This window comes from Macrotis lagotis, chromosome 5, assembly GCF_037893015.1.
Source record: "Macrotis lagotis isolate mMagLag1 chromosome 5, bilby.v1.9.chrom.fasta, whole genome shotgun sequence".
NCBI classification, from domain to species: Eukaryota; Metazoa; Chordata; class Mammalia; order Peramelemorphia; family Peramelidae; genus Macrotis; species Macrotis lagotis.
In genome coordinates this window covers 226,035,385-226,061,566 of record NC_133662.1, presented here as the reverse complement: position 1 = coordinate 226,061,566, position 26,182 = coordinate 226,035,385, and the positions used below count along the sequence as shown (strand labels likewise).

Sequence of the window (26,182 nt, the reverse complement as noted above, 5' to 3'; positions counted from 1 at the left end):
ATTTAATAATCAAGCTTATACAAACTGGCTCCAACTGATTCCTAAACAGAAGTGATTGGGACAATACAGGGATGCAATATAAATAAAGATTATAGTAGGTAGGGAAATAGTTGGTAATACATCATTAGATAGATGAGGGACAGGGAATGGGGAGAGGACAGAGAGGTCCTATTAGAACATACCTATACTGCCCACCCAAGAGAACTTTAATAAAGGGGAGAGAATGGAATGAATAAGGAGGATAGTATAACAACAACCATAATATAAAAAATAAAGAAAAAACCCACCCTGGAGGTCCAAAGACCTGAACTCTGGTGCTAACTTTCTCTAAACCTCAGTTTGTATTTGGCCATGAGAATAATCATCTCCATCCTACCTATTTCATGAGGCTGTTGTGAAGACAAGAGCTGATCGATTGTAAGTCAGGACCCTTGGAATTTAGCCTTAGGTCTTTTACTTATTGGGATATGAGCTTAAAAAATTCACCTAACCTTTTTGAGTGCCAAGTTTCTTCACCTATCAAATAAGGGGGTCTGAAAAAGATGATTTCTCTGTTTCCTTCCAGCTCTGGGATTCATTCTGTCATGGGAGTACTGGGAGGCTGTCAAGTATTTTACAGATGTGAACAATTATCTTCATCAGGACCAAGCCCTATCAAGAGAGAGCAAGTCCTCTACCCCATGCACTATAACAAAGGACTTAAATTTGAATGGAACTGAACTGATTTGGATTTTTCATACCATTAGCCCTTGTGGCAGAGGAGAGTCTGTCCTCCAGCTGTTCTCGAAGGCGGTCATTAATGCAGATGGATTCCTCAAGGCGTTGGCGTAAGTTCCGAATCTCACTGAGATGTTCCTCCAACAGATCAGCCCCTGCAATTGTCCCACCAGGGAACAGAAACAGGGAGTGAGAAGAGAACTCGGCAGGAAAAAGAAGGGCAGTCTGAGTACCTGTCAGTCAAGATGCATCAATAGGCCAGAACTGTGCTATCAGACAATTTTCAAAGCCCATCACCCTCCTCCTGCCACAGTTTTATCTTCCCTGCTCTCACTCCTCCAGAGCCTCAGACAAACAAGTTGAATTATCTCTAGGGATTTATATTTATGGAAGAAGCAGACAATTAGACACTGGGCAAAAATGTACCAAACTATCAAAAGAGTTCCCTGGGGGCTTTCAGAAACCTAGAGAAACCCTTTAGAACATTTCCTGGTCAGTAGGCAAATTTCCTGTTTGAAAGCAACAATGGAAATACAGATCCCCTAACATTTTTATAATAAATATTCATGAATATGTTGAATTTTTCCAGTAATTTGAATGAAATCATAGATGGCATAATTTGCAGAGAGGGGACAAATTTCTCAGATGAATTATGGCATTTACTGATTTCCAAGATGCTTGTGGTGGGTGGAAACGCAATAATCGACAGAGCTGACTCTTGTGCTAAAGGGAAGAAGGGGAAGGGTTGACAACTCCAGTTAATAGAATTGCAATCCAAAAGTCTTCAGAGGTTGGACAATTAGGCTAAATCTGATAAAAAGCTACTTAGTAAAGACACATGTCAAATCCTATACTTGTGTTACAAAAAAAAATCACACATAAGGTAGAGGGAATACTAGTGAAAGAGACCCAGGGGGTTTTAGTGGATTGCAAGTGGATTCAATGAGAAATATGACTTAGGCTCTTTGGTGCTGAGAATGAGAAAGATTAGACCACATCCTGAGGTTTGTGTTCAGCAATCACATCCAGAGGAAGGCAACCAGAATGGTAAGAGGACTTAAAACTATGCCCTAAGATCATCAGTTAAAAAGAAACTGAGGACGATTAGTATGGAGAAGAGAAGATGGTGATGGGGAGGAGGACAAAGGGATGGTTACTGTTATCAAATATCAAAAAGTACTGTTATATAGAAAATGGATTAGACTTAATCTGCTTGACCCTGGATGGCAGAATTAAGTAAGAGTTATAGATTTGGGTTTAGTATATAAGATCAGAGTTCTTAACACCTGATCTGAAGTAGAATTGGGGCAGTTAGGTGGCTCAGTGGATAGAGCACGGGCCCCGGACTCAGGAGTACCTGAGTTCACATTTAATTACCTACCTGTGTGGCCTTGGGCAAGCCACTTAACCCCATTGCCTTGCAAAAAAAAAAAAAAAACCAACCTAAAAAAATCTAATCATGAAGTAGAATTGACTGATTTTGGAAGTCATGAGTTCTCCCCTCACTGGAAGCCTTTGATCAGAGGCTAGACAAATTGATCTATATCTGGTCACTGGACCCAGATGGCTCCAGAAGGACAAAGTGAGGCTGATAACTTTGCCCAACCCTCCCTTGCTTTACTCTAATTCCCTTGCTTGGCATGGCGTCACCTCCCTGATATCATGTTCCTCTTTGAGAACTAAGGACAAACAAGACAATCACTTTCTGGAATTTTGTAAAGACAATTTCTTCTTTGAATGGAAGTTTAACTATGAGGTTCTAACGTTCTATGGATGAAACTTATTATTGTTATTGAGTCATTTCAGCCCTACTTGACCCTTTATGATCTCATTTGGGGTTTTCCCACAGAGATATTGGAGTTTGCCACTATCTGCTCCAGCTCATTTTACAGATGAGGGAGGCAGGCAACAGGATGAAGTGACTTGTCCGATGTCTCATGTCTGAGACCGGATTGGAATTCATGAAGATGAGTCTTCTTGATTGTAAGTCCAATGCTCTACGCTAATTGGGGATGGGAGTAGGGGTGTGAATGGAACTTATACCCAACCTATTGAACGAGTTAGGTTTAGCTTCTGTAGGCAAAAAGGGAGTTCCCCTTATTGGTGGACATTCAGGCACTAGGGAAAGCCTTGTAAAAATAAAACAAAAAAATTCTCATCTGACTTATGCTTCTAACAAGGATGAAAGCCCATCATTCAATAATTTAAGAGGTTAAAGTATCAAAGTAAAAAGGTCACTGGAAGAGAAAAAAAGATTGACAATCTCTCCTAATGGCTGATCTTTGGCATTTCATTTTCTATCTGATTTATTTTTGTGTGTCCCATAGCACCAAACAGTGCCTTGGATTCATTAGGGAGGTTCAATAAATATTTACTTTAAATTTTCTGACTCTAGGGAAGTCACCTAGATGTCCAATATAACCTGTTTGCATAAGTTTAATGAAAGTCCCAGTTCTGGGCTTTCTCCTAATGATCTCCTTCAGCCAGAGTAGTTAAAAACCCTTTGCTTAAGGGGAGCATATGGGGTTTCCTTTCCTTCAAATGAAAGTCAGGCAATTCCTGAGAAAGATTAGGGTGGAAAAGACTTAAGCTTGGATCAAATCCCATTTTGGAAATAAGAATAAGAAAAATTGCTCAAATTTGCAGAGTACTTTACATTATCAAAGTACTTTTGGTCCAAAATTTATCATCTTCATTTTACATGTGGGGAAATGAAAATACACGAAGGCTAGGTAATCTGACAAGGATCACATAATCAATGTTAGGGCGAGACAGTGACAGACCCAACTCCATGGACGGTCCTCTTTTTGGACACCACAGCTGCTTCCCAGGATGAAGAAGGAAGTTATGAATATAGGAATGATAAAGGCTGAGAGGAAACACCAAAGTTTTTTTTCCCCACTGACATCTGAAGGTCTCTGGTTGAACATTGGGCTTTCTAAAAGTTTAAACCAATAAAGTAGCTTAATAAAGTAGCTATTTTTAACCCTCTGTACCCTCAGGGTTCCCATGAAAAATGGAAATGAGAATACCCATTTAAAGAAAAGTTTAACAATGAGGCACACATCCATTATCATAACCCAAGAAAGAAGTGGATAAATATAGGTCAGAATCTGTTATTTAAAATTAAAAAACTAACATTACAAAGCATTCTTGGTATAACAATAAGATCTTCAAATATAAACCAATAGATGTCACTCATTTTCTATAAAATTAATATACTATTCCTATTCAGTCATGGGCCATTCCTTGAAGCTTTCCATAAAAATTTAACCCATGTGAAACCTTATTAACCATCTGTTTATTGAAGCCAAGTGGAGGAAGGCAAATTGAAATGAGTAGAGCTGTGTGAAAGTTAGATTTTTGATGTTCTCCTTGCCCCTTCAGGAAGCTGCTGTCCCATACCTGTATGGGCTGAAGCATACCTGCATTTGCCTGGCTGGCCTCCTTGGAGGGTTTCTGAGAAGATGGCATGGTTGTAGGGATACTTCTGGATTCTTTCTTAGCCCCATAAGATACAGTTGCAGAGGATGGGTTAGATGAAGGAGCTGCACTGTTACTTGAATGATGGATAGAGTCTACAAAACCCATGAATGAAAGTGTGTTACACAGAGCAGTGCAAATTTGTTTTTCCAAGAAATACTAGGGTCAGAGAGTCACCCATAATGAATATGAAGATCATCTTATTCATATCTATATTTCTTTGAGAATCTGTATTTGAGAATCTATTGACATCTCATTTTCTGTCTGATTTATTTTTGTATGTTGCATAGTACTAACAGGTTCCTTGAACTCAGTAAGCAGTTCAATAAATATTTGATTTCAATTATCTGACTCTAGGGAAGTCACCTAGAATCTCTCTTTCAATGGAGAGGCCATTTCATATTAGAGAATGGCCTCAGACCCTAGAGCCCTCAGTGATGGATGTTCCAAAAAGCAGTGAAGTAGGTCGAAGGAAGATATCTTAGGGAGCAGATTGTTTGGGAACCATTAATAGTGAGTTTGGCACAGGTGAGATGGAAGTTTACTGAGGAAGGATTGATGCATGGGAGTAGCCTTTGATATGAGGATGAGGCCATGACCTACCAAATAAGTATGCTAAGCTATTCTGTGTTGTGTTACCAGTTGTGATAGTGAATTTACAATGATCCAGTCACTGTCTCCTCATCAATCACTGTACATTTTCTTACAACCATTCTAGTGACCCATAGCATGCATTTGAGAGAAGGTAGCTCTTGGAGGCAAATTTTGTTAAGCATAGAGCATGGCAAGGCTAATTGATCCATTGGGACATGAGACTCAAAACTCAACAGCACCGTACTTTTTCTAAGCAGCTCAGAATGGTCTGGAACACCCCCTCTCTAAAACATAGTGGGGGCTCTTGAGGTTTACCTGGGACATTGGTTGAAGCTTTGTCTCCACAATCTTCTTCATACTGAGTATACTTGCTGGCTGCATCCATGTCCGAGCTGGCTTCCATGTCATTAGAGAGGAAGGAGGTGCTGTTTGGAGAGCTATGGGAGTCAGAGAGCGCATGACTACTGGAGAGAGTCAGGGGTCTAGCATTGAGTTTGGACTGAAGGGCTTCAATCACTTTCTCCTTTCCTTGTAGTTTCTTGTTCAGTCTGGTGGCAAAGGGAGGACAGAAGATGGAAGGATAAATGACTACTGCCAAGGCTAACGCTGCTGGACAACTCCCGAGTGGGACCCCAGGGCAGAAGGGGAGGATTCCTTTAGGAGAGGCAAAAACCTCACTACAATCTCTTGGGATGGTTGTAGGGAGGGGGAATGGGATGAAGAGCAGTGACAAGAGGAGGGAGGGGACTGTGCCTAGCAAGACTCTGGAGAGATGTGTGAGGGTCACCAACCAGACCCAAAGCCTTGCAAATAAGTGGTGGAAAAACAATTTTCCCTGCTCTGCTCAGTCAAAGATAATGGTGGCCCAATTTTAAATCAAATTCTCCTTGTAAGGCAAAGCATTTTTTGAGTCATCCATCTCTCAAATTGATTGCAGTGTTCAAAATCTGTCCCTGAGGAATCTAAACACCTCCTACAGTTGGTCTTCCTGCTCATCTTTCCTCTTTCCAAGCCATCCTACACACTGTTATCAAGGACATTTTCCTAAAGCATAGGTCTGCCACATGAAAAAAAGAAATACTCTAAATCGCTAATAGAGAAATGAAAATTAATGCAACTCTGAGGTTCTACCTCCCACTCATCTCATCAGCAAAGCTGATAAAAAGGGACAATATTGAAAGGACTGGAAGGAAAACAGGCACATTAATATGGAGTGATGAAACTGGGAGCTGGTCCAGCCATTATGGAAAGCAATACAGAACTATTTCTCAAAAATTACTAAACTGTAACTGTGCCTTTGATTCAGGGTATGGAGGGAGATATATTTTTTGGACATGGCCAAGGTGGGAATTTGTTTTTCTTGACTAAAGGGATTTTCAGTTGTTCCACACATCTCTTCCCCATGGAGTGGGAAGGTGGGGAAGAGAGAAAAATAGATTTTTGTTCATATAAAAATTTTATTAGTAAAAAATAAAGCCTAGTTTTGATCAAATAGCTCCCTTGTATGTCCTATAGCAACAGAGTCTCTAAAACAATATTTAAAGCTCTTTACCACTTGGCATCCCCTCCTCTCTTCCCAGACACATACACATGTATGTGCATACACACATATACATGCAATATTGAGTATCACCTTTTCTGTAGAAGGTAGGTAACACTCAAATCTACAGTCCTCTGGAATTATGGTTCACCATTGGGTTGATCAGAGATCTTTAATTTTCCAGAGATGTTTATCTTTACAATGTCATTATTATTAAATTGTTCTCTTAGTTCTGGTCACTTCACTCAACATCAGTTCATACAACCAGATATTTATAGATAGGTTTGTCCTATGTATTTCTTATAGTACAACAGCCTTCAGCCTTCCTTTACATACTTCTGTGTGTGTGTGTGTGTGTGTATATATATATATATATATGTATATATATATGTATATGTGCACACGCATGTGTGTATTTATAGACAGCCAGACAGATGTACATGTTACCATTAAATAACTGCCAACATATTAGAAAATTGCAAAACTAGGGGTATTATTTAGCTACACAATATTGGTCAGATAAATGTAAAATGTGACTGTTGACCAAGATAATCTCAGGGTAGCTAGGTGTCAAAGTGGATACAGCATCACCCCTGGAGGCACTTACTAGCTGTATGACATGGGCAAGTCACAACCCCAATTACCTCAAAAAAAAAAAAACCCAAGGTAATCTGTAGGATCCTTTCCAGCTCTAGATCTAAAATCAAAGTCTTCTTTCCAAGACTACACCATGTGTCTTCATTGTCTAAACCCTCCTGGCACCTGGTTGGTTGATCTTTAAGTCTGATTTATGCTAGGTTACTAAGCTTGGGAAATAGGCAAATAAAAACAGAAATGATGGCAAACTAAAGCAAACCAAAAAAAGCAAGCTTTCTACATAAAGGGAAGTGTATGTAATAAGAACAGCCTGATTTTTAGCCATTTTTAACTGCTATAGGAAACAAATCTTTTTTTAAAACTCCAAAGTTCTTTATGGCTCTCTCTTCTGCTTACTTCAGGAAAAAAAGGTTCTCTACTGACACCCATCTCTCAGTAGTAGTTTAAATTTACCTGAGAGCCAGGAGCTCATGGCTTGATTGATCATCCACCTTCCCTCTATCCTCTGAAAATAAAATTCAAATAGCCTAATTAGAAATGAAAAAATTCAACCTGAGCTACTTGGAAGAAGAGAATTCTCCTCTAGGTTGGATGGGGATTGGAGGTGGTCAGGGTAGGTTCATCTCCCAACACACTTTTTTTTCTTCCATTGTTTTATGTCTTTAGGGAAGAAGACCAGGTATATTTTCATAAGGTCATACCAAAAGGAAGAGGTTATCTTTGCTTCCTTCCCAACTCTAAAGGATTATAGTAATATACAAAAATCTTTGTTCAGGGCTCTGGAGAGATATATATGGTTGTTCTCTTTCAATCTCTCTGTATCTGTATCCATTTATCTATCTATAGGTATCTTTACATCCATCTATTTGTATGAATATATATTGCTATAGATATAGAAATATTTTCTCTCCTCCCTTTTCTGGAATACCTAGAAGACTTCTAATTACTTCCTAGTCAATGTGATGAAACTCAGCCTTTCCCAATAAAACACCAAGCTTTTGAACTAAATTGCTCAGATTATTGGAGTGAGGACTCAGGATTCTCACCTATCTAAAATCAGTAGTGGTGAGAGCTTGGTGTAATGGTAAACCATATCCAAGGGATGGCCTCCCTGTGGATCAGTTTGATGCCTCTCTCTTCCCACATCCTGCCATAACCTGAGGATCATTGTGACTAAGGTTGTGATTACATTCCCTCTGGCATCCCTTCTCCCTGTATCTTTGTATCACTTTGTAGGTATCCATCATGAGGATTTTAGAAGTGCCCTCTCTTACGGAATGGGTAAGGGGTGTGTTGACCTAGTAACCTTCCTTTGTTGCTCTGCTTCCCCACTTGATGTATTTCCAAAGTTAAATCATGTAAGGTTTGGGAATTAAAATGTACCAAATAAAAGCCTGCTGGTTTGCATCACTGCCTGGTTAATTCTTCTGCAAAGCTCCCCTTTAAATGCAGAAGAGTTGGAACAGACTGGAGATAAGGACAAACAAAATTCCACAGCTTAAGTCTTGCCATTGGCCCATTCTCAGACACATGGCTTCCTCTACGGTCTCTGAAGAGTATTTACAATCATATTTGTTGAAACTGGTGTGGCAGATTCACTATTCCAATTTTGTCCCTGTTTTTTAGATAAATTCATAGTCAACTCGATTCCCCCACCCCACCCCCATCCAAATCTTCTAAATTTATTTTCTTATTCTTTCTTTGCTGTTCACTATGGAAATTCACTTTATAGGGGGCAGCTAGGTGGCACAGTGGATAGAGCACCGGCCCTGGAGTCAGGAGTACCTGAGTTCAAATGTAGCCTCAGACACTTAATAATTGCCTAGCTGTGTGGCCTTGGGCAAACCACTTAACCCCATTTGCCTTGCAAAAAAAAAAATTCACTTTATAAAACTTCTTAATAATATCTCTTATTCACATTATACTTTACTATTTGAAAGAATGAGGCAGTATTCGCAACTCCTTTTAGTAAAAGATAAACCCCTGGAGGGCAGGCATTATTAGATCATTTTAAAAATCTTCATTTTGCAAACACTTAGTACACAGTGCCTTCATCATAGGAGGCAATTTATGAGACTTTGAAGAATTAAACCGAGATGGCATTATAATCCCTCTCCCAAATCCCCAGTAGTATTGCATATTTCTCCTTGCTCCTTTGTACCATTACTAAGTATCATTAGTCTTCATACTATACTCTTGACTTTCCACATGCTATAAAAACCAATTTATTCACCCTGGATGCTGCCTTTAGACCTTGGGACTACTTACATTGGAAGTTCCCTCTGCCCTGGAGGGCCTCTCCCTTCTGATTAATTGGTTCTTCCTGAAACTTCCATCTTAAGGAGGAGGATCCAGACCAACCATGTTGGCACTTCGTGTCAGGCTTCATTCCTAATTCTCCACACAGGACTTCTTATACCGCTTCCCCTTCTCTCTACCACCTACTAGATACTAGTGGGCATGTGAACACCCAATCCCTCCTTTTTTAGCTCTCCTTTAAGTATTGTCTTCCCCTATTAGAATGTAAACTTCTCAAGGACTGTCTTTCTGCTTACATTTGTACAATACGATCAAGGTATTAGAAGACTCCCTGTTTTCCAGAGCTAAGGCCCAGAAAAGCAAGCTGTGCCCTAAGCTTGGCAGAACAAGAGTCCTTTGTGCTTATCCTCTTCTGGATGCTCTTACTCTGACAAAATCACTTAAGTATTGCATTGCTTCTTTACTTCATTTTTCTTGCCTGCCTTACAAGGTGTTCCCTGAACTTGGACATGCTCCAGAAAAGCTGGGAACAAGTACCCACATTCTGGTCATGCTAATGAGTAAACTTGTCTCATTGTTGCTGTTACCCCTCATTATCAAGGCTACAACTCACTGTGGAGATAAAGATATAAGTTCTGAGATCTCACAATACCTTGGGTCCCCCCACTAGGGATGGGGCCCCCAACACATGTGTCCTTGCTTGCATTGCCCTCACTTTGAAGTTAAACTTGTTTGATTCCTGACTCTCCACTCTGTTCATCACTGGCCAGTTTGTCTGGTTGAAAATAAACTCTCAGAACAGTGTCTGGTGCAGAGTAATTGCTGAATAAATGATCATTGACTTGCTCTTGTTGACTGACCCCTTTCTCCTAGTTGGCACCCCTGGCCAAAAGTGTGGGAACATTCCTCAAAAAAGTCATGGAAGCACACTCACATGGGGATGGGGTGAGGATGAAATGGCCTATCTCTTGCAGTTGTCCATGGGATGACTTACTGGTGTTGAGTTTGTTGGTGAGTCTTTCTGCTAACTGGCTCTCCTGAATGAGCTGCTCCTGGAAGCTCTGTCCCTGGTAGTAGTCAATGTCTGTACCTCGGAGGAGGTCCTCAAAAGTTTTCACTATGTCCTTGAGGTTCTGGGTGAGGATATAGCACACACCTCTCCCTTCCTGGATCTTCTGGCGCAGATGGGATAGCTCTTGGGCTTGAGCCTGGATCAAGGAGTCATATTTCCTGATGTGCAAAGGATGGGAGAACAAACACAAAGGTGAAAAAGGGAGGCTCTGTGTGTTATTTCTAAGGACTCTGGGAGACAGTTTGCTAACTCCCATAGAAGTCGCCTTCCTGTCTTAGCCTGAATTTTATTACAGGCACTGAGAATCAGCTGTGTCAATTGGTCATGAGATGAAATCAAAGGTTAACAATGACAGGAATGTACTCAATCCAACTGATTCTAGAGCCCTGCCTTTACATCTTCCAAGAGAAGGTGTCTCTCAGAAGCTGCCAAACACCTTGTACCCTCACATTTAGTGGAGAAAAAGGAAACACATTGACATCACCCCACCTTAAACTTTAATACTAACTTACACATGTGTGGCCCTTGGATCCCAATTTGATTACAAGAATATTTTCCCCACAACAATCCTGTGTGTGAAATAATACAAGTTTTATTATTCCCATTTTATAAATGAAGAAAATTGAGACTTTAGGAAGGAAAGTGACTTGCCCTTAGACACATTAAGCTACTAATGTTTTTGGTGTAGAGTTAAAATCCAGATTTCCTGAATCTAAGTTCAATGCTCTATCCAATATACCTTATTAAAACAGTATAACATAATATATTCTTCTGCCTCACAAAAACATTCCTTGTCAGGATTTCAAGAGGCAGTCTGTTGTAAAAGATGAGATGGGGAGATCTGGATTCAAATCCTCCTTTTCTGTATGATATATATATATATACATATATATATATATGTATATATATATATACTCTATAATATCCCAGAGATACAGACTGGGATTTCATAGTGGGTGAATGAAAAACTATATAAAGAATAGAGTTGGGTGGGAAAAGGGGTGATGCCCAGGAATTCAAGGATCTTACGGTCCTGAGGGGTTACCAGTAAGAAGTTGAATGAGGCAAAGAATCAATTTAACAAATGTTTTGAGTTCCCTATATTTACAAGACTCTAGAGTCTAGAACTTACCTTCTACTGAAAGGTAGAATTATCATAGAATGAAATGAACACAAGCCCAGAAGCCAGTATAATATTGTTTTGCATTATACCATTACTTGTATTCTCAATTGGTGAGGGAAGGGTAGGAGGGAATTTTGAATTCAAAATTTTTTAAATGTAATTTTTTACATGCAATTGGGAACTATTTAATGAAATAAAAAAATTTAAGTTAAATCCATGAGCCAAGCAAGGTGACTCCCTCTCTTCATGTCTACTCTACTCCTCAGTCTTCCTTTCCTTTCTCCTTTCCATCTTCCTTCTTTCTTTCCTTACTTCATAGGCCCCAGTTCTCTCAGGCACTCACTGATTAGTCAACAATAGATTCCAGGTCAAGCCCATTTGGTCATTGGACCCAAATTGGCTCAATATATGTAGTAATTGTTTCTGTTTTGACCAGAAATCCCAGATTGATTTCCATTCCCCCTACAAACCCCCTCTACACAAAAGAGGCAATTCTTTACTTCATTTATTTTCTTACCTGCCTTAATCACTGAGAAACCAAGGATCTTTCTCTCCCAATTTGATTTACTTTTTTTTTTGACTAAGAGTGCATTCTCTGCTTTGTTTTCTTACCTTAACTAACTTCAATCACCAAATGGGAAAAGGCCATTGCATCCAGGGCCATTTCCAGTTGTCTTGATCCATATCTGGCCACTGGACCCAGATGACCCCAAAGAAGATGATTTTGCACTCTCCCCTTGCTTTAATTCACTTGCATGTCATGACATCACCTCCTTGATGTCAGTCTTCTTCCAGAATGAAGGAGAAACAATACAAAACCTCTTTGGGCATTAACCCACCCTATTATCTCAAAGACTATTCTAGTAGAAAGAACACAATGTTTGGAATCAAGACACCTGTGATCAAATCCCAGTTCTGTTACTGCTTGTGTAATTTGAGCAGATCACTTCTCCTCTCTAGGCCTTCTATAAAATGAGAGGGGTGGATGAAATGGCCTCTGAGGGCCCTTCCAGCTCCAAATCTGTAGTTACATTCCTAACTCAAAATCAGCTTCCCTTTGGATCTGCCCCCCTCAAAATTGGTTCCCCCCCTTACCCTGGCCAGGTGGCTGATCTTAGCTCTTCCACCAGCTTCCCTTCAAACTGTGATTTTGGTAGTTGGGCTTCCAACAAGGACACTCTTTGGATGAATTTCTCCAGATCTTTTCTGGTCTGCATCTCAGGTGGGCAAAAGACCCCCATGCCATCAGATTGCCAGCCCTCATCATCATCTGTGAGGCTGTGGGATGGGGAGGAGGTGAGATCACCCCCCTTCAGCTTCATTTTTCTGGGTCTCTCCAGGCTAGATGCATATTCATTCGTTAGAGAGAAAGAATGGACATTTGAGACTCTGGATGACCTTGTCTGAGTTCTGCAGCCTTGCCTTCAGAAGATCTCGTATGTACTGCTGGAGAACAGCAATGTCTTTGGATTTTCCATAGTCCAAGAAATCCTTCTGTTTCCCCAGGGGCTTCTTCAGGGGGGAACTGGTTAGAGCTGACTCCAGAAAATTGTACTGAGTGTGTAAGCCTTTAGTTAGTCTGGCATCCCTGAATATGTCCTGTTCTTCACATTCTGTGAAAGACAAAAGATATTCATCTCAATGAGCATCTGATGATGTGATAATTTATACTTAGGTAGCAAAAATAAATAAAAACAAAATTTGCCCACAACAACCTTCTGTGATAACCGAAACTATCCCAGAGAATTCCACTTCTTGGGCAAAGTCAATTGGTTGATTGGGAGGAGACAAGAGACTTTGGGGACAAGTTAAGGCTGATACCTGTGCCTGCCAATGCCATTAGGATCCAAGAGCTTTGAGTTGGACCTTAGTAGAAAGAGTGCTGGCTTCACATGAACTGAGCTCAAACTGTCTGTCTTATATAACTACCTACATCAACTTAATGAAGTCACATGACCTCCCAGGATTTCAGTTTCCTTCTCTATACAAAGAGGGTTAGATTCTCAATCAAATCACTCAACCAATCAGCAAGTACTTAAAATGTGTTGGCACTTTGTTAAAACTCTGGAAGTGCTAAGAAAAAAGTCAAAATAGTCCCTGCCCTCATGGAGTTTCCATCCAGTGGGTGAGAAGTCACATACAAGATAGATTCAGAAAAGACAAAAGAAGGTGTTCCAGAGAAGAAAAGGTATTAACACTTGGTAGCAAGTCACATGATGACCTTAGGTCTCAATATCTTTTTCAGCACAAGAAAGAAACTAGATTATCAGTCAACCAATCAATCAACATGAATTTATTAAGTACTAACAAAGTACTAACTTCTGGAGATACAAAGAAAAATTCAGAAGAATCCTTCCCCTAAAGAACTTACATTTTAGTGGGTGAGAAAATATTTCTATACATCAATACGTGCAAATAATGTATGTATTGCAAGGGAAAATAAAAGGCAGCCTTAGAAGAGATGGTGCTAGAAGCCAGGGGGCACAGGGAAAAGCCTTCTAAGGTGGCAGAGGCAAGAAGGGTAGCACATTCCAGGAGTGGCCATGACTCTATACAAAGGCATAGAGATTAGAGATGGAGCTTCTTGTATGTGAGGAAGGACAAGTTGTTCAGTATGATGGATGTGCTGTAGAATATGTGGGTGTCAGGGGAGAAAAGGCTATGTATGTCAAAAGAATAGAAAGATAGGAAAGGTTAGATTACACAAATAGAGGAGTTCATATTTGATCCTAGAGAGGATAGGGAAGTACTGGGGGTGGGGTTTGGGAAGGGACAAGATCAGATCTGACCATAAGCTTTGGGGAAATCCCTTTGGCACTGATCCTTGATGGATGAAGTGAAGATAGATTTGAGGCAGGGAGTTGAAGGAAAAGGACAGTAATCCCTGCTAGTAGTAATAAGGGCCTGAAGTAGGATGGTGGCTCTGAGTAGAAAGAGGAGGATGAAGGAAACAAACAATTTGTAGGAAAAAAAATAATGAGATCTGGCAAAAGATTATCTGGACATAAGGGGTAGGAGAGAGGAGAGTGTAGAATGATACTAAGTTTGTGAACCTGGTGGTATCCCTGGCAGTACTGATGAAGTTTGGGTTGAACTTAGTGAAGAATTCATAAGACAAAGTCCCCAGAATTATGAGACACATAAAATTAGGTTTATTTTCTGTAAAAAAGAATGGGCTAAATTCCCTATTGGAACTCTTCTCCTAGGGGAGAAAGTGGAAAATGACCTTATATAGGCAGAACTAGCTCATTATGGCCAAGAGCCTTAATTGGGATATAGGGTACAAACAAAGATGATTAATTGGTCAATTATTTGAACATTTTGCCTTCATCAGTATGTTTTGGGGGAAAGAGAATGAATTAATTCCGCGTGGGATAAATTGTGTTTGAGAAGCCTAAGGCGTATCCAGATTGACTTATCTACCAATTAGTGATGGGAGAATAAAACTCAGGAACAAGACTAGGCTTCCATAACTTGATCTTTGAAGATACTCTCACAGTTAGTGGCATGATAAAAATGAAGAGCCAATAAAGGAGACTGACAAGGAACAGGGAGACAGTTAAGAAAAGGGCCCAGAGAGAATCTTGATGAAAATGAAGCTGAGCATCTAGCAAGAAAAGCTGGTCAAGGGTGTCAAATGATACAGAGGCCAAGAAGGATTAAGATGAAGAAAAGGAATTTTCTTGGCTAACATTCTGAAGCAATTTACTATTTCCTAAAAATCCAGGCAAGCAGAATTGAAGTGAATTACCCAGCATCACAGCAAGTGATAGAGTCTGAGGCTGGGACTAAACTCAGAAAGACGAATCTTCCTGACTTCAGGCACCCTTATCCACTGACCACCAGCTTCCCAATGGCAATTAAGAGAATATTATAGGCTTTCAAATAAGCAATTTCAGTCGAAATTTTCAGGGATTTTAGCTTAGAAGGGAGTAGAGTTTTAGAATGATATTTTGTAAATGTGGTAGACTGAGAAAGGAGAATGAGGCCAAAGAAGGAAGGAAGGTTTATGATAGCTTAGAGGGACTGAAGAAGAGTTTTAGTAGGAGAAAGGCATAAGGAGAAATACAACATTAAAAGATGATGATCATAGCAGGAAAATTCAAAGTCCTCAAGGAAGTAGAACATTTATGAATGATGGCATGATCAAGGATATGCACATTCCTGTGTAGGGCTAACATAGAGGCAACACAGCTCTTCTCTCTCCCTTTCTCTCTCAGTCTCTCTCTCTCTCTCTCTCTCTCTCTCTCTCTCTCTCTCTCTCTCTCTCTCTCTTTCTCTCTCTCATTATCTCTCTCTTGCACTCTCTCCCCTCTCACACATTTTGTTGTTTGTTTGTTGGTTTTACCAGGGCTGGTGGTTTCTTCTCACTCAGCCTCATTCTTACTCCAGCCACATGTCTCATATCCCAAGTCCTGGAGATCCACCTGGACCTGCTTGCTGTCCTGTTTCACTCCTGGCTCACCTGGCCAAGAAGAGAGAATCATTGTGTCTGTCACTGCCTTTAAACCCTATTAGTTTTGTGTCATTGTCATCTTCATATCCCCAGTGGGCATTTAACTTCTGGAGAGTGACATGTGCTTTGTTTGGACTCTTACACAAGCTGTCTCCCTTACAGAACAAAAGGAAAGAATACCAGGCTTGAAGTTGGAAGGTATAAGGAAGGGCTGTGTCTGAAAAATGAGTATTTTTTCCTACTTACATAATCTGCCACACGGAGTTATTTTCAAGTTCAAATGAGTTAGCTAAAACATAGAAAAAAATGCTGTAACCATGTAAGATTGACATTAATGAGCCCTGTGTTATTGAAAGTCAATGTTTTCTTCTGCTCAGTACTTCTCAGATTCATATATTATTCAAGCATTTGTTTTAAGATGCAGCTTTGAGAATCTGTGGGAAGTTAAAAAATCTCAAATGATCCGGACAATAATTTGTGGAAGACAACAGAATGGGATGTATGGATAAAGAGGAGCAGGTTAGCCTGCTCTCCAAGAGATAGAGTGGTGGAGGGACTTTATCAGAAATCTCCAAATCTGGGTTTAGCTCCAGTTCTGCTTAGAATGCAAACTGGATCTAGTTGCTTCACAATACTGTGCCTCAGTTTACCAGTATCTCTTCCTCCTTTCCAGAAATATGGAAAAGATAGAATTAATAGAAAAGGGTTTTTAAAAGCCTATAAAGTATTTTGATCTCTTCAGAGAAATCTAACATACCTTACTAACACCTAAGGTAATTCACAATTCATCAGTTATCGATGACTTCTAACCCAGAACTTATGAAATAAGACTCGGTATTGCTCTAACTGGCTGGCCTGGACTTGGACCGTAGCTTCAGACACCAGTAGTTTCTCTTCGAGATCTTGGTAGCGTTGTCTACATTGTTCAAGTTGAGAGTGGAGTTGGTGAGTTGGCCCCTGCAGACTAGATTCTGCTGGTGACCAATTGCAGTTGAACTGACCTTGGCTGTCCACCTGAAAGAGCCCGAAAGGGAGAGTTGATCAGTAAAGAATCTTAGTAAAGGAATGAGTATTTAGCCTTGAAAAGAAAAGAGAATATGCAGGTTCCAAGGATTGGAATGAGATTTAGTGATGTGGAAGAGAGGTAACACTTGGCAGATTTAGACTTAAATAATTTTAAATAATTAGATCTATATAAAAATGGAATAGACTGCCTTTTGTGATACTGAGTTCCCCAAAATTAGTTTTCAAACAGACTGGGTAGTAGCTCATTATTGTAGCTAAGTAGTGCAGTGGATAGACTACTGGGTCTGGAGTCAAGAAGACCTGAGTTCAAATCCAGTTTTGAATTGGGACAGAATCGGGACAAGTCACTTAACTTTGGCTTACCTCAGTTTCCTCATTTGTAAAATGGGGAAAATAAAAGCAATTACCTCCAGAGTTGTTATAAGGGTCAAATGACACAATAATTATCAAGCACTTAGCAAATCTAAACAGCATGATAACCAGCAGGGAGACATTGCCTTGTTCACAAAGATCCATAAAGTCAAAGTTATGATTTTCTCCAAGAGTTGGAGTATAAAGAAAATGAGATCTGAAGAATTGATGACTTTTGAAATTGAGAGCCCCTTGGACAATAAGGAGATCAAATCAATCAAGAATTAAAGAAATTCATTCATGTTCTTCACCAGAAGGTCAAATGGTGAAGCTTAAATACTTTGGTCACATGATGAGAAGCTAGGACACATTGGAAAAGACCCTGATGTTGGGGAAGATTGAAGACAAAAGGAAAAGGGGATGGCAGAGGATGAGATGGATAAGTAGTGCCATGAAAACAAGCATGAACTTGGACAGACTTTAGAAGACTGCCTGGCATATTATGGTCCATGGGGTCATGAAGTGTTGGCCATGATTGAGAGACTGAACAAAACATGTAACTGCATCCCCAGCTTCTATATAAATATTGGTTGTTATTATGATTGTCATCCTAAAATGAGTCTAGGAAGTAGTAATCTTACATTCCTCCTCATTCCTACTGCATAGAGTAGGGAGAAAGAGATTGAAGCCAACATTTTGTCTTTTCAACAAAAGGAGAAAAACATCAGTAAAAGTACTAAAGTACTAAACTCTAAGAGGTCCATAGTTGGGTCAAGGAGCAGAGTCTGAGGCCAGCAATGAAGGCAGTGAGCAAAGTGCTAATGTATAATCAGAGGTATTGCCTAGACTCATGTCAACTGGGTATCATATCTGGTACAGTTGGTCTGCCTAGAGGTGCCACTCACCAACTTAACATGATAAAGAGAAAGTATGTATGCCTTAGAAGGCAACCGTGAGAACTTATTGAGTGTTAGGTTTCCTCAGGATGTGAGAGGATGTTGTCAGAATTTCACAGCTAACTGTCAGGACAGTATATCATAAGGACAGGGATCACTGGGGCTATTGATTAGGCCAAAAGACACAAGTGTACATGCAGGAATGTGAAAAGGAAAAGCGATAAAAGAAATAACCCCGACCAATCACCAAACAGAAAGAATTCTCTAAGCCAGACTCTGCCTAAACCCAGCTCAAACTGGTCAGGGGTCAACCTAGGAGTGTCTGACCTTTCACAGGTATGCATGCTTCATGCATAGTAACTTATACACTGAGATGATTGAGGCTTAACGTGTCCTATGATGAGGGAAGGGGTGATATAGGGGATATGGAGTCTATCCTTGATGACTGGGAGCAATCCCTCATTTGGAAGGGTCAGGAAAAGCTTTCCAAACCATATATAAGAATGGACATTGCTTCTATTCAGGACTCTCCTCACAATTGGGGGAATTCCCATTTTTTGTGGGAAATGTTTATTTGTTTAACATAATAATCTTTCTGTTGCTGCAGGCTAAGTTTCATTATTGGGAGTCAGGTCACCCCACTTTGGAAAAAAGGGGTTTGGCAGTTCATATCTAACAGTAACTGATTTCCCCATCACTAAAATTGTTTAAATAGACATCTCTCAGAGTTGTTAATAAAGAATAGATTTGAAATTAAGGATCTGAGAGTTGGAAGGCATACCACTTTATCCAACCCATACACAAAAAAAGATTCCTCACTATAACACACCCAACAAAGTAAACATCTGACCACTTTTTTTGAAGACCCCTCCACCACCACCATGAAGAACTGCCAACCCACTATCTCTCATGGCAGCCCAGTTCATGGCAGTACAGTTCATTTTTGTACAGCCCTAATTAGATTTTCTTGACACTGAGCCTAAAGTTACCTCTTTGGCACTACTGACTCTGGGTCTTCCTTCTAAATTCAAGCAAAACAAACCTACTCCCAATATAGCTCTCATGTCCTCCTTGAGTCATCCCTTTTTCAGATCAAATTTGTTTTTGTTCTTTAATTATTTCAGTCCTGCTTGCCTCTTTGTGACCCTATTTGGAGTTTTCTTGTCAAAGACTGGAGGGGATTACTGTTTTCTTCTCTATCTCATTTTACAAATGAGGAAATAAAGGCAAAGTGTATGACAAAGGGTCATAGAGCCTAGGAATATCTGAGGTCAGATTTATTCTCAGGAAGATGAGTCCTCCTGATTCCAGAGTTGTTGTTCTACCCACTAACATGTATATATATATATATATATATATATATATATATATATATATATATATATAGTTTTATATAAAACTAAAACATTAAAACTAAATTTGTATCATGAATTAGTTAAGGACTTGGGTTAAATGTCTTTCAAGGTTCTTTCTAACCTTGAGATTTTCTGATTAATATTCCAAGACAACCCTATCTGATTTGAAAGTCAGGTTTGGGGCAAGGCAGTAGGGAAGCATCACTATTGTTTAACCCCAGAACAACTCCTAATAAAGGTGTTTCCAAGAAAAGAATGTAAGAGAATGTTTAAGACTTTGAAGGCTTTTGGTGGACCCTATCTCCCACATCCCACTTGGACTATCTTGGCCACCAATCAAGGACAGATAGAATGGCTCCCTGTTCAGCCTTTTCTCCTAGAAGTCTGTACTTACCTGGTAGCCATCCTTGGGTTGTAAACCAAGGACAGACTCAAGGTCAAGGGTCTGGGGTCTGGAGTATGGCTTTATTGACACCTTGTTGTCTTGAATCTCTTCTCCAACAGCTGAGGGCTTCCCAGGAGCCCAAACAACTGTCTTCTGCTGGTAGTTCTCTTTGGCCAGGTGGACAATAGGTTGTGGATTAAACTTACTGCCCCCTTCTTTGCTGTTCAGTGCTAGTTGCTCTTTGAGGAGGTTAATTACAGTATTGGCATTCCTTAGCTTCCCCTGCAGCTTTCTGACCTCAGCACATTGGCTGTCTTCTTTCAAACCCTGTCTGCCATCCTCCACCAGTCCTTCCTCCTTCTCCTTGTCTTCCTCCATTTCCCACGTTTCAGACATTGCTTCTCCCATCTGTTCCTTTAGTTCAGCATTGTCTAAGCACAGACTCAGCAAGGTCTTCCTACAGGATATACACAGATACACAGCATCAGCTCAGGACCTCAACAGCATATCTGATATTCTTCCAACAAACATAATTGGGTGATAACAGAAGTTTCATTCTGGAAAGGGCCAAAGATGACTTGTCATTTCATGGATGAGAAAACCAACACTCAGAGAGGTCTACTGCCTCTGGTAGAAGTCAGGACTAGTCTATTACGTCTTCTGACTCTCAGTTTCAGCTTTTTCCTACAATGGGCAGTATAGGATCTCAGTTCCTGAGGAGCCAGGAATGTCTGAACCCTTGTGAAGAACTCTGCAATTTCTCTTGAGGGACAAAAAGCAAAACTATTCCTGTTTGGGACAAATTAATTCCCATGAGTTCTAGGGAACTTTTTATTTTTACACTTGCAGTGGTTTTTCAACAGATGATGACAAAGGTCAGGAAAAATAGGCAGCAATAAAATTCATAGAACATTTCAAAGAAACTAATTTGTTATTATTGTTTTTCTAAACATTATGCTTCTTCCCCTTCCACCCAACTCTAAATTTATCAAGACAATGAATAGTAAAATGATTTGAATTTTACCTTCTCTACTGTTTCTACTCCATCTCCTCTCTCTCTGTATCTCTGTATCTCTGTCTTTCTTTCTCTTCCCACCCCCCATCTCTCTACATCAGCACTAGACAGAGGGAGAAAGAGAGAGAGAGAGAGAGAGAGAGAGAGAGAGAGAGAGAGACAGACAGACAGACAGACAGACAGACAGAGACAGAGACACAGAGAGAGACAGAGACAGAGACAGAGGAGAGAGACAGAGAGACAGTAAGAACAGGGATTGAGCCTCTGATTTCACAGATATAGGGAACTTCCCTGTGAGAAAATTTCCTTCACCTGTCACCTCTTCTGAATCTTAGTCTTAGATTGTTACCTAGAGCTCTCAGCTTACCTAGTTACTATCTGTCAGTTTCTGCTTTAAAAAATCCAGGTCTTCTTGGCTTTGAGAACTCTCCATCTTTTCAACCAGCCCTATGATTGCATCAATGTGAAAATAACCTCTCTTATTTCCATTCACCAACTTGTCTGCAACTTTTAATGTTAGACAGTGACCTGGACCACTTAAAGCCAGTGTCACACAACCAGGACATGTAAGACATGTAGCAGTACCTTATTATAAAGTTAAACTTAAGGCTTTATAGACTTGGATCAGGAAGTCTAGGGTTCAAAGCCCTTCTCAAGTGCTTACTATTTTTGTGGCCCTAGGCAAGACACTTAGCTTTACTGTACTTCAGTTTCCTCATTTAAAAAATGATTAGAGTGAACTAGAAGACCTCTGAGGTCCTTTCCAAGTTCAGCATTCCATTCATTATGATATCCCAAACTATTCCAAAACTAGCTTTCTGTCCCAACTGTATATAATAATAATATATTAACTTATATCTGCCTCTGTTTCCTCAACTATAAAATGACCTAAAAACTCCCAATGTTGTTGTGATGATCAAGTGAGATAATATTCATTAAATACTTAACATTAGCACCTGGTCCTTCTCCTAGAACCTAGGTCTCTCATCTGCCAAGGCTAATGTTCTTCCAGCAAGTCTCTCGGGTAACTCAGCTCCTATCCTAGAAGAATTCCTCTCTTACAGGTGCCTTTTTCTGACCTGATATGGGAAACAGAGGAAAATCCTGCTTCCTCCATGTGGGCTTTCAGATCTTTCAGCTCCCCTTCAGCTTTTCTCTTCTGTTCCAGATGCTGATGGATCTCTGCCTTTAGGCAGAGTACTTCCTCCTCAAGGCCACTCGTTTTGTGTCCCTGGGGTGGGGAAGGAGGAGGGTGATTAGAAAGTTGGGTTTCCTCTGTCCCCAGTCTTTTCTCTGAAGCCTCTTTGATGTACTGAAAAGAAACCAAGGTTTAAACTGGTTAGATCACAAAAGGTGAAAGTATCCACAAACCAAAGGGTTGATAATCACCAAGAAGAAAGTAGTGAGATCCATGTCCTTTTCTTTGTCAAGTGCTTCCCTGGCCCGTAAAGATGGCAGCATTTAAGGTCATTGAATGGACCTTGGGGGTTAGGGGATGGATGTAACAGACAAGAAAGGCTGCAAGTGGACAGGTCACTCTAGGATGACCGTTATCCTCTTCTGGGAGCAAGGAGCAGTGGAAATCCAGTTGATAAAGACTTTCCTAAAGGAAAAGAAAAGATGGGGGCTCAAAGAAGGTTGAGGTATAATATCAATACTTTGTTCCCATTACTTCCACACAAGAGAGAAAAAAGAAATAGTACTAGTACACAAAATATCTACTAATCTGTCAAGACAAAAATAACCCTAAGCTCCTTCTTGGTTGGTAACCAGAAAGATGAGGGAGAGCCTAGACAAAGGAATAAAATCACAGAATCAGAATGTTGAACTGAATGTAACCATAGGAAACTCCTTAGGTTCTGACATATGAATGGAGTCAAGTTACAAGCCACTCGGGGCAGATAGTTAGGTATGCTCTTTCCAAAATATCTTCTGGAGACAGACATGACTGTGTTCCAAGTTTGGAATTCACTTTTTGCTTGTTTTCTTCTTCAAGTCTCCAATTTCATAAAATATTCAGCTTAAGGACCATTTATTACTAATTTATTCCTAATTTCCCTGGCTACTCGTTCTTATTCTCAGAAATAACATATTTTGTTTGTTGCTAAACACATATGTATGTGTATATCTGAACATCCCATTTTATGGACACACAATTTATTCCATAGACATACATACACACATACAGACTCAGATACTCTTCAAGGTAAAATGTTAAGTCCTTGGAGAAAGTTATCTTTTTTAGCATCTGTACCTATTAACAGCTCAGTGAGGTGCATAGAGTAGAGTTTTAGTGATTTCAATTCTGTTGTTCAGTTGTTTTCAGTCATATCAGACTTCATGATCCCATTTAGGGTTTTCTTGCCAAGGATACTGAAATGGTTTTCTATTTTCCTCTCCAGCTCAATTTTTTTTTGTTTATTCAGCACAAATGGGGTTAAGTGGCTTGCCCAAAGCCACACAGTTAGGTAATTATTAAGTGTCTGAGACCAGATTTGAACCCAGTTGCTCCTGACTCCAGGGCCAGTGCTCTCTATCTGCTTTGCCACCTAGCGGCCCCTCCAGTTCATTTTTCAAACAAGAACTTAGGCAAACAATGCAAATTGACTTGCTCAGGGTCACACACCTAATGAGTGTCTGAGGCCAGTTTTGAATTCAGAAAGAAGAGTATTTTTGACTCCAAGTTCTGCACTCCATCTACTGTGGCACCATCTAGCACCTTCTTCATTTCCTCGTCCATAAAATCTTGAGGCTCCTTGTAGATCTAGAGCTGTGCATATCTTCCTTAAAACTCTTCATACTCTTTAGATGGTGAATCAAATAACACCTTAGTTTCCAATCTCAAAAATCCAACCCCCTTGTTTTGTCATAGGGCCTTTTTTCTCAATACTTTATTCTAAATGATCGAGACAAACAACTCAAACCCTGGTAGAATTTGCTAATTTTCCAGGTGTAAATGCTCACTCAGAAAATTTAACAGTAAAATTGGATTCAAGTTGACTCTAGGACACCACCCTTCTCATCCCTGAGATGCCACCCAATAATGAAATCAAGAACAGTAGACTAAATCCTGACTGACCAAGTTTACTTGACTGTGGTATTGTTAAATCATTTTTCATTTATGTCTAACTCTTCCTGTCATGGTTTTATTTATTTAAGGCAATGGGGTCAAGTGACTTGCCTAAGGTCTCACAGCTAGGAAATTATTAAATGTTTGAGGTCCAATTTGAACTCAGGTCCTCCTGACTCCAGGGCTGGTGCTTTATCCACTGTGCCCCTTAGCCACCCCATTGGTTAAAGATATTAAAGTATTTGTCATTTCCTTTTCCAGGTCCTTTTACAGATGAAGAAACTGAAGCAAATAGGGTGAAGTAACATACCTGGGGTCATCCTAAGCTAGTGTCTGAGGGCATGGTGTTCTATGCACTATGGAGTCCCTAAGTTGCCCTGTGGCACCCTAAGCAAGTCATTTAGCAGTCTGAGCTTGTTTAGAAAGAGAAAATACTTGAGGGGAAAGGATGTCAGAAATCATCTAGTCCCATTCCCTGTTTGTACAAATAAGGAAACTGAGGTTCAGAGTGTTATGTGACTTATCAAAGATATTAAGCTGCAGATGCAAAATCTGAATCCAGGTCTTCTGTCTTCCTTTTACCTGTAAATTGTATGTGATTGTTGAATTGATTATATTCAAATATAGGTTAGGGAGCGTTTTAGGGTCTACCAAGGCAAAGTGGGCTTGATCCTATCAACCTCTCAAGCTATCATTCTATATGTCTAATCCTGTTCACAGTCAAAATCCTTAGAAAAAGCTTTTGTGCTCTGTGTCCTGCTACTTCACTCCATTTATTTTTAAGCCCTTTGCTTTTTGACTCTTGTGCCTACCATTTAAAAAATGGTCTCTTCAATGTTACCAATTATTATTTTGTTTCATTTTTTTTTGTAAAAAGTATTCATTCTTTAAAAATGCTTATCAGGATCTGCCACAGATGAATAATGAACTCTCCCCCTCATATTTTGCCAGTGTAACCAAATATTGCTCTCTTGTTACTTCTGCCTAATGCCTTTATGTAATCATCACCCACCTTCCATTCATAAGTTTGGATGGGCTTAATTTTCTTTACCCTACACCTTTATTCAGTGATCAGCTCCCTGGAGTTCAATTTTCAGTTCTGTGTATTTGATTCTATATATCCTGTCTCCATCTCTCTCTCCTCGGTTCCACTGTCTCATGTCCAAGTCTGGCTGCCAGAATGTTCCAAAGACATCTGATATTCAGCATGTCCAAAAATGTAACTCATTGTCTTCTCCCCAAACCAACCCATCTTCAAAACATTTTTGGCAAGGGCCTCATCATTGCTATCAAGGAAACTTTCCTCTTTCACCTTCCCCCATCAGGAGCTTCTTGCATTTGTCCTATTCTGACTGAGAGATAACATGACGCCACTCTGAATCCAATTCTCTTCATCTTTGACTGGCCTTGTTGGTCCCCATGCCCTCTCCTGCTCATCTCTGCCTCCCATCTTTCCTAGTTTCCTTTATTTTTCAAGTAAAATTACACCTTCTGTAGAAAGCCTTTCTCAACCCTTCTTCATCCTAGCAGTATCTTCCCTCTTTAAATCATTTCCTACTTCTCCTGTATATAGCTTTTTTTGTTTTGAAAACATGTTGTTTCCACCATTATATTGTGAGCTCTTAGAGGAAAGAAACTTTGTCCTCTTCCTGTAGTCCCAGATTCAGCCCAATTGATGGGTCCTTTCCCTATCACAATTATCCTACATTTGTTTTTAATATGTTGTATCTCTTGGTGAAATTTAAGTTTCTTGAGGAGAGATCATTTTTTTCTGTAGCTACAGTTTTGAATAACAGTGCTTTGCACATTAAAAAGTACTCAATATTTGTTATTGAAATGAATTACAAGTGTCATCTTTTCCTTTCCCCTTTTGAAGACTCATTTACTTTTTTTTTGTTGATCCTTAAGAATTTGTCTGTTCTCTTATTTTTTTCTAGAAAAAAATAGTAAGTAATATTCCTTAAACACTACTCTTTGGTATATTCCATGAGATCTACTTATTTAAGTAAGTCCTTTTTTTAGGTTTTTGCAAGGCAATGGGGTTAAGTGACTTTCCCAAGGCCACACAGCTAGGTCATTATTAAGTGTCTGAGGTCAGATTTGAACTCAGGTACTCCTGACTTCAGGGCCAGTGCTCTATCCACTGCACCACCTAGCTGCCTCAACAGTTATTTTTTATATATACACTTTAATTTTATTCTAGCTTGGTTTTTTTTAACCTTTTCTTGCATCCTGTTATTACA

The 26,182-nt window shown here is 39.8% G+C and overlaps 2 protein-coding genes across 3 annotated transcripts in view; both read right to left on the bottom strand.

Annotated features, from left to right (window-relative positions):
• Positions 1-16,588, bottom strand: part of LOC141488493 (myomegalin-like) — a 40,562-nt gene extending 23,974 nt beyond the window's left edge. The window contains 8 exon segments of the mRNA XM_074188600.1: positions 741-872; positions 4,143-4,295; positions 5,110-5,342; positions 7,385-7,436; positions 10,185-10,420; positions 12,481-12,765; positions 12,767-12,998; positions 15,734-16,588. Of these exon segments, the coding sequence (XP_074044701.1) occupies positions 741-872; positions 4,143-4,295; positions 5,110-5,342; positions 7,385-7,436; positions 10,185-10,420; positions 12,481-12,765; positions 12,767-12,998; positions 15,734-15,872 (1,462 nt within the window). The 5' untranslated portion in view covers positions 15,873-16,588.
• Positions 15,801-26,182, bottom strand: part of LOC141488492 (myomegalin-like) — a 49,768-nt gene continuing 39,386 nt past the window's right edge. The window contains exons 20-23 of one of the 2 annotated variants that reach the window (XM_074188596.1): positions 21,949-22,181; positions 19,864-20,311; positions 16,599-16,855; positions 15,801-15,850 (exon numbers count right to left, since the gene is read on the bottom strand). In XM_074188596.1, coding sequence (XP_074044697.1) covers positions 16,634-16,855; positions 19,864-20,311; positions 21,949-22,181 — 903 coding nt within the window. In that variant the 3' untranslated portion in view covers positions 15,801-15,850; positions 16,599-16,633. Of the gene's footprint in view, positions 15,851-16,598; positions 16,856-19,863; positions 20,312-21,948; positions 22,182-26,182 lie in introns of those variants that run through there. The other variant, XM_074188598.1, reaches the window with a different exon arrangement.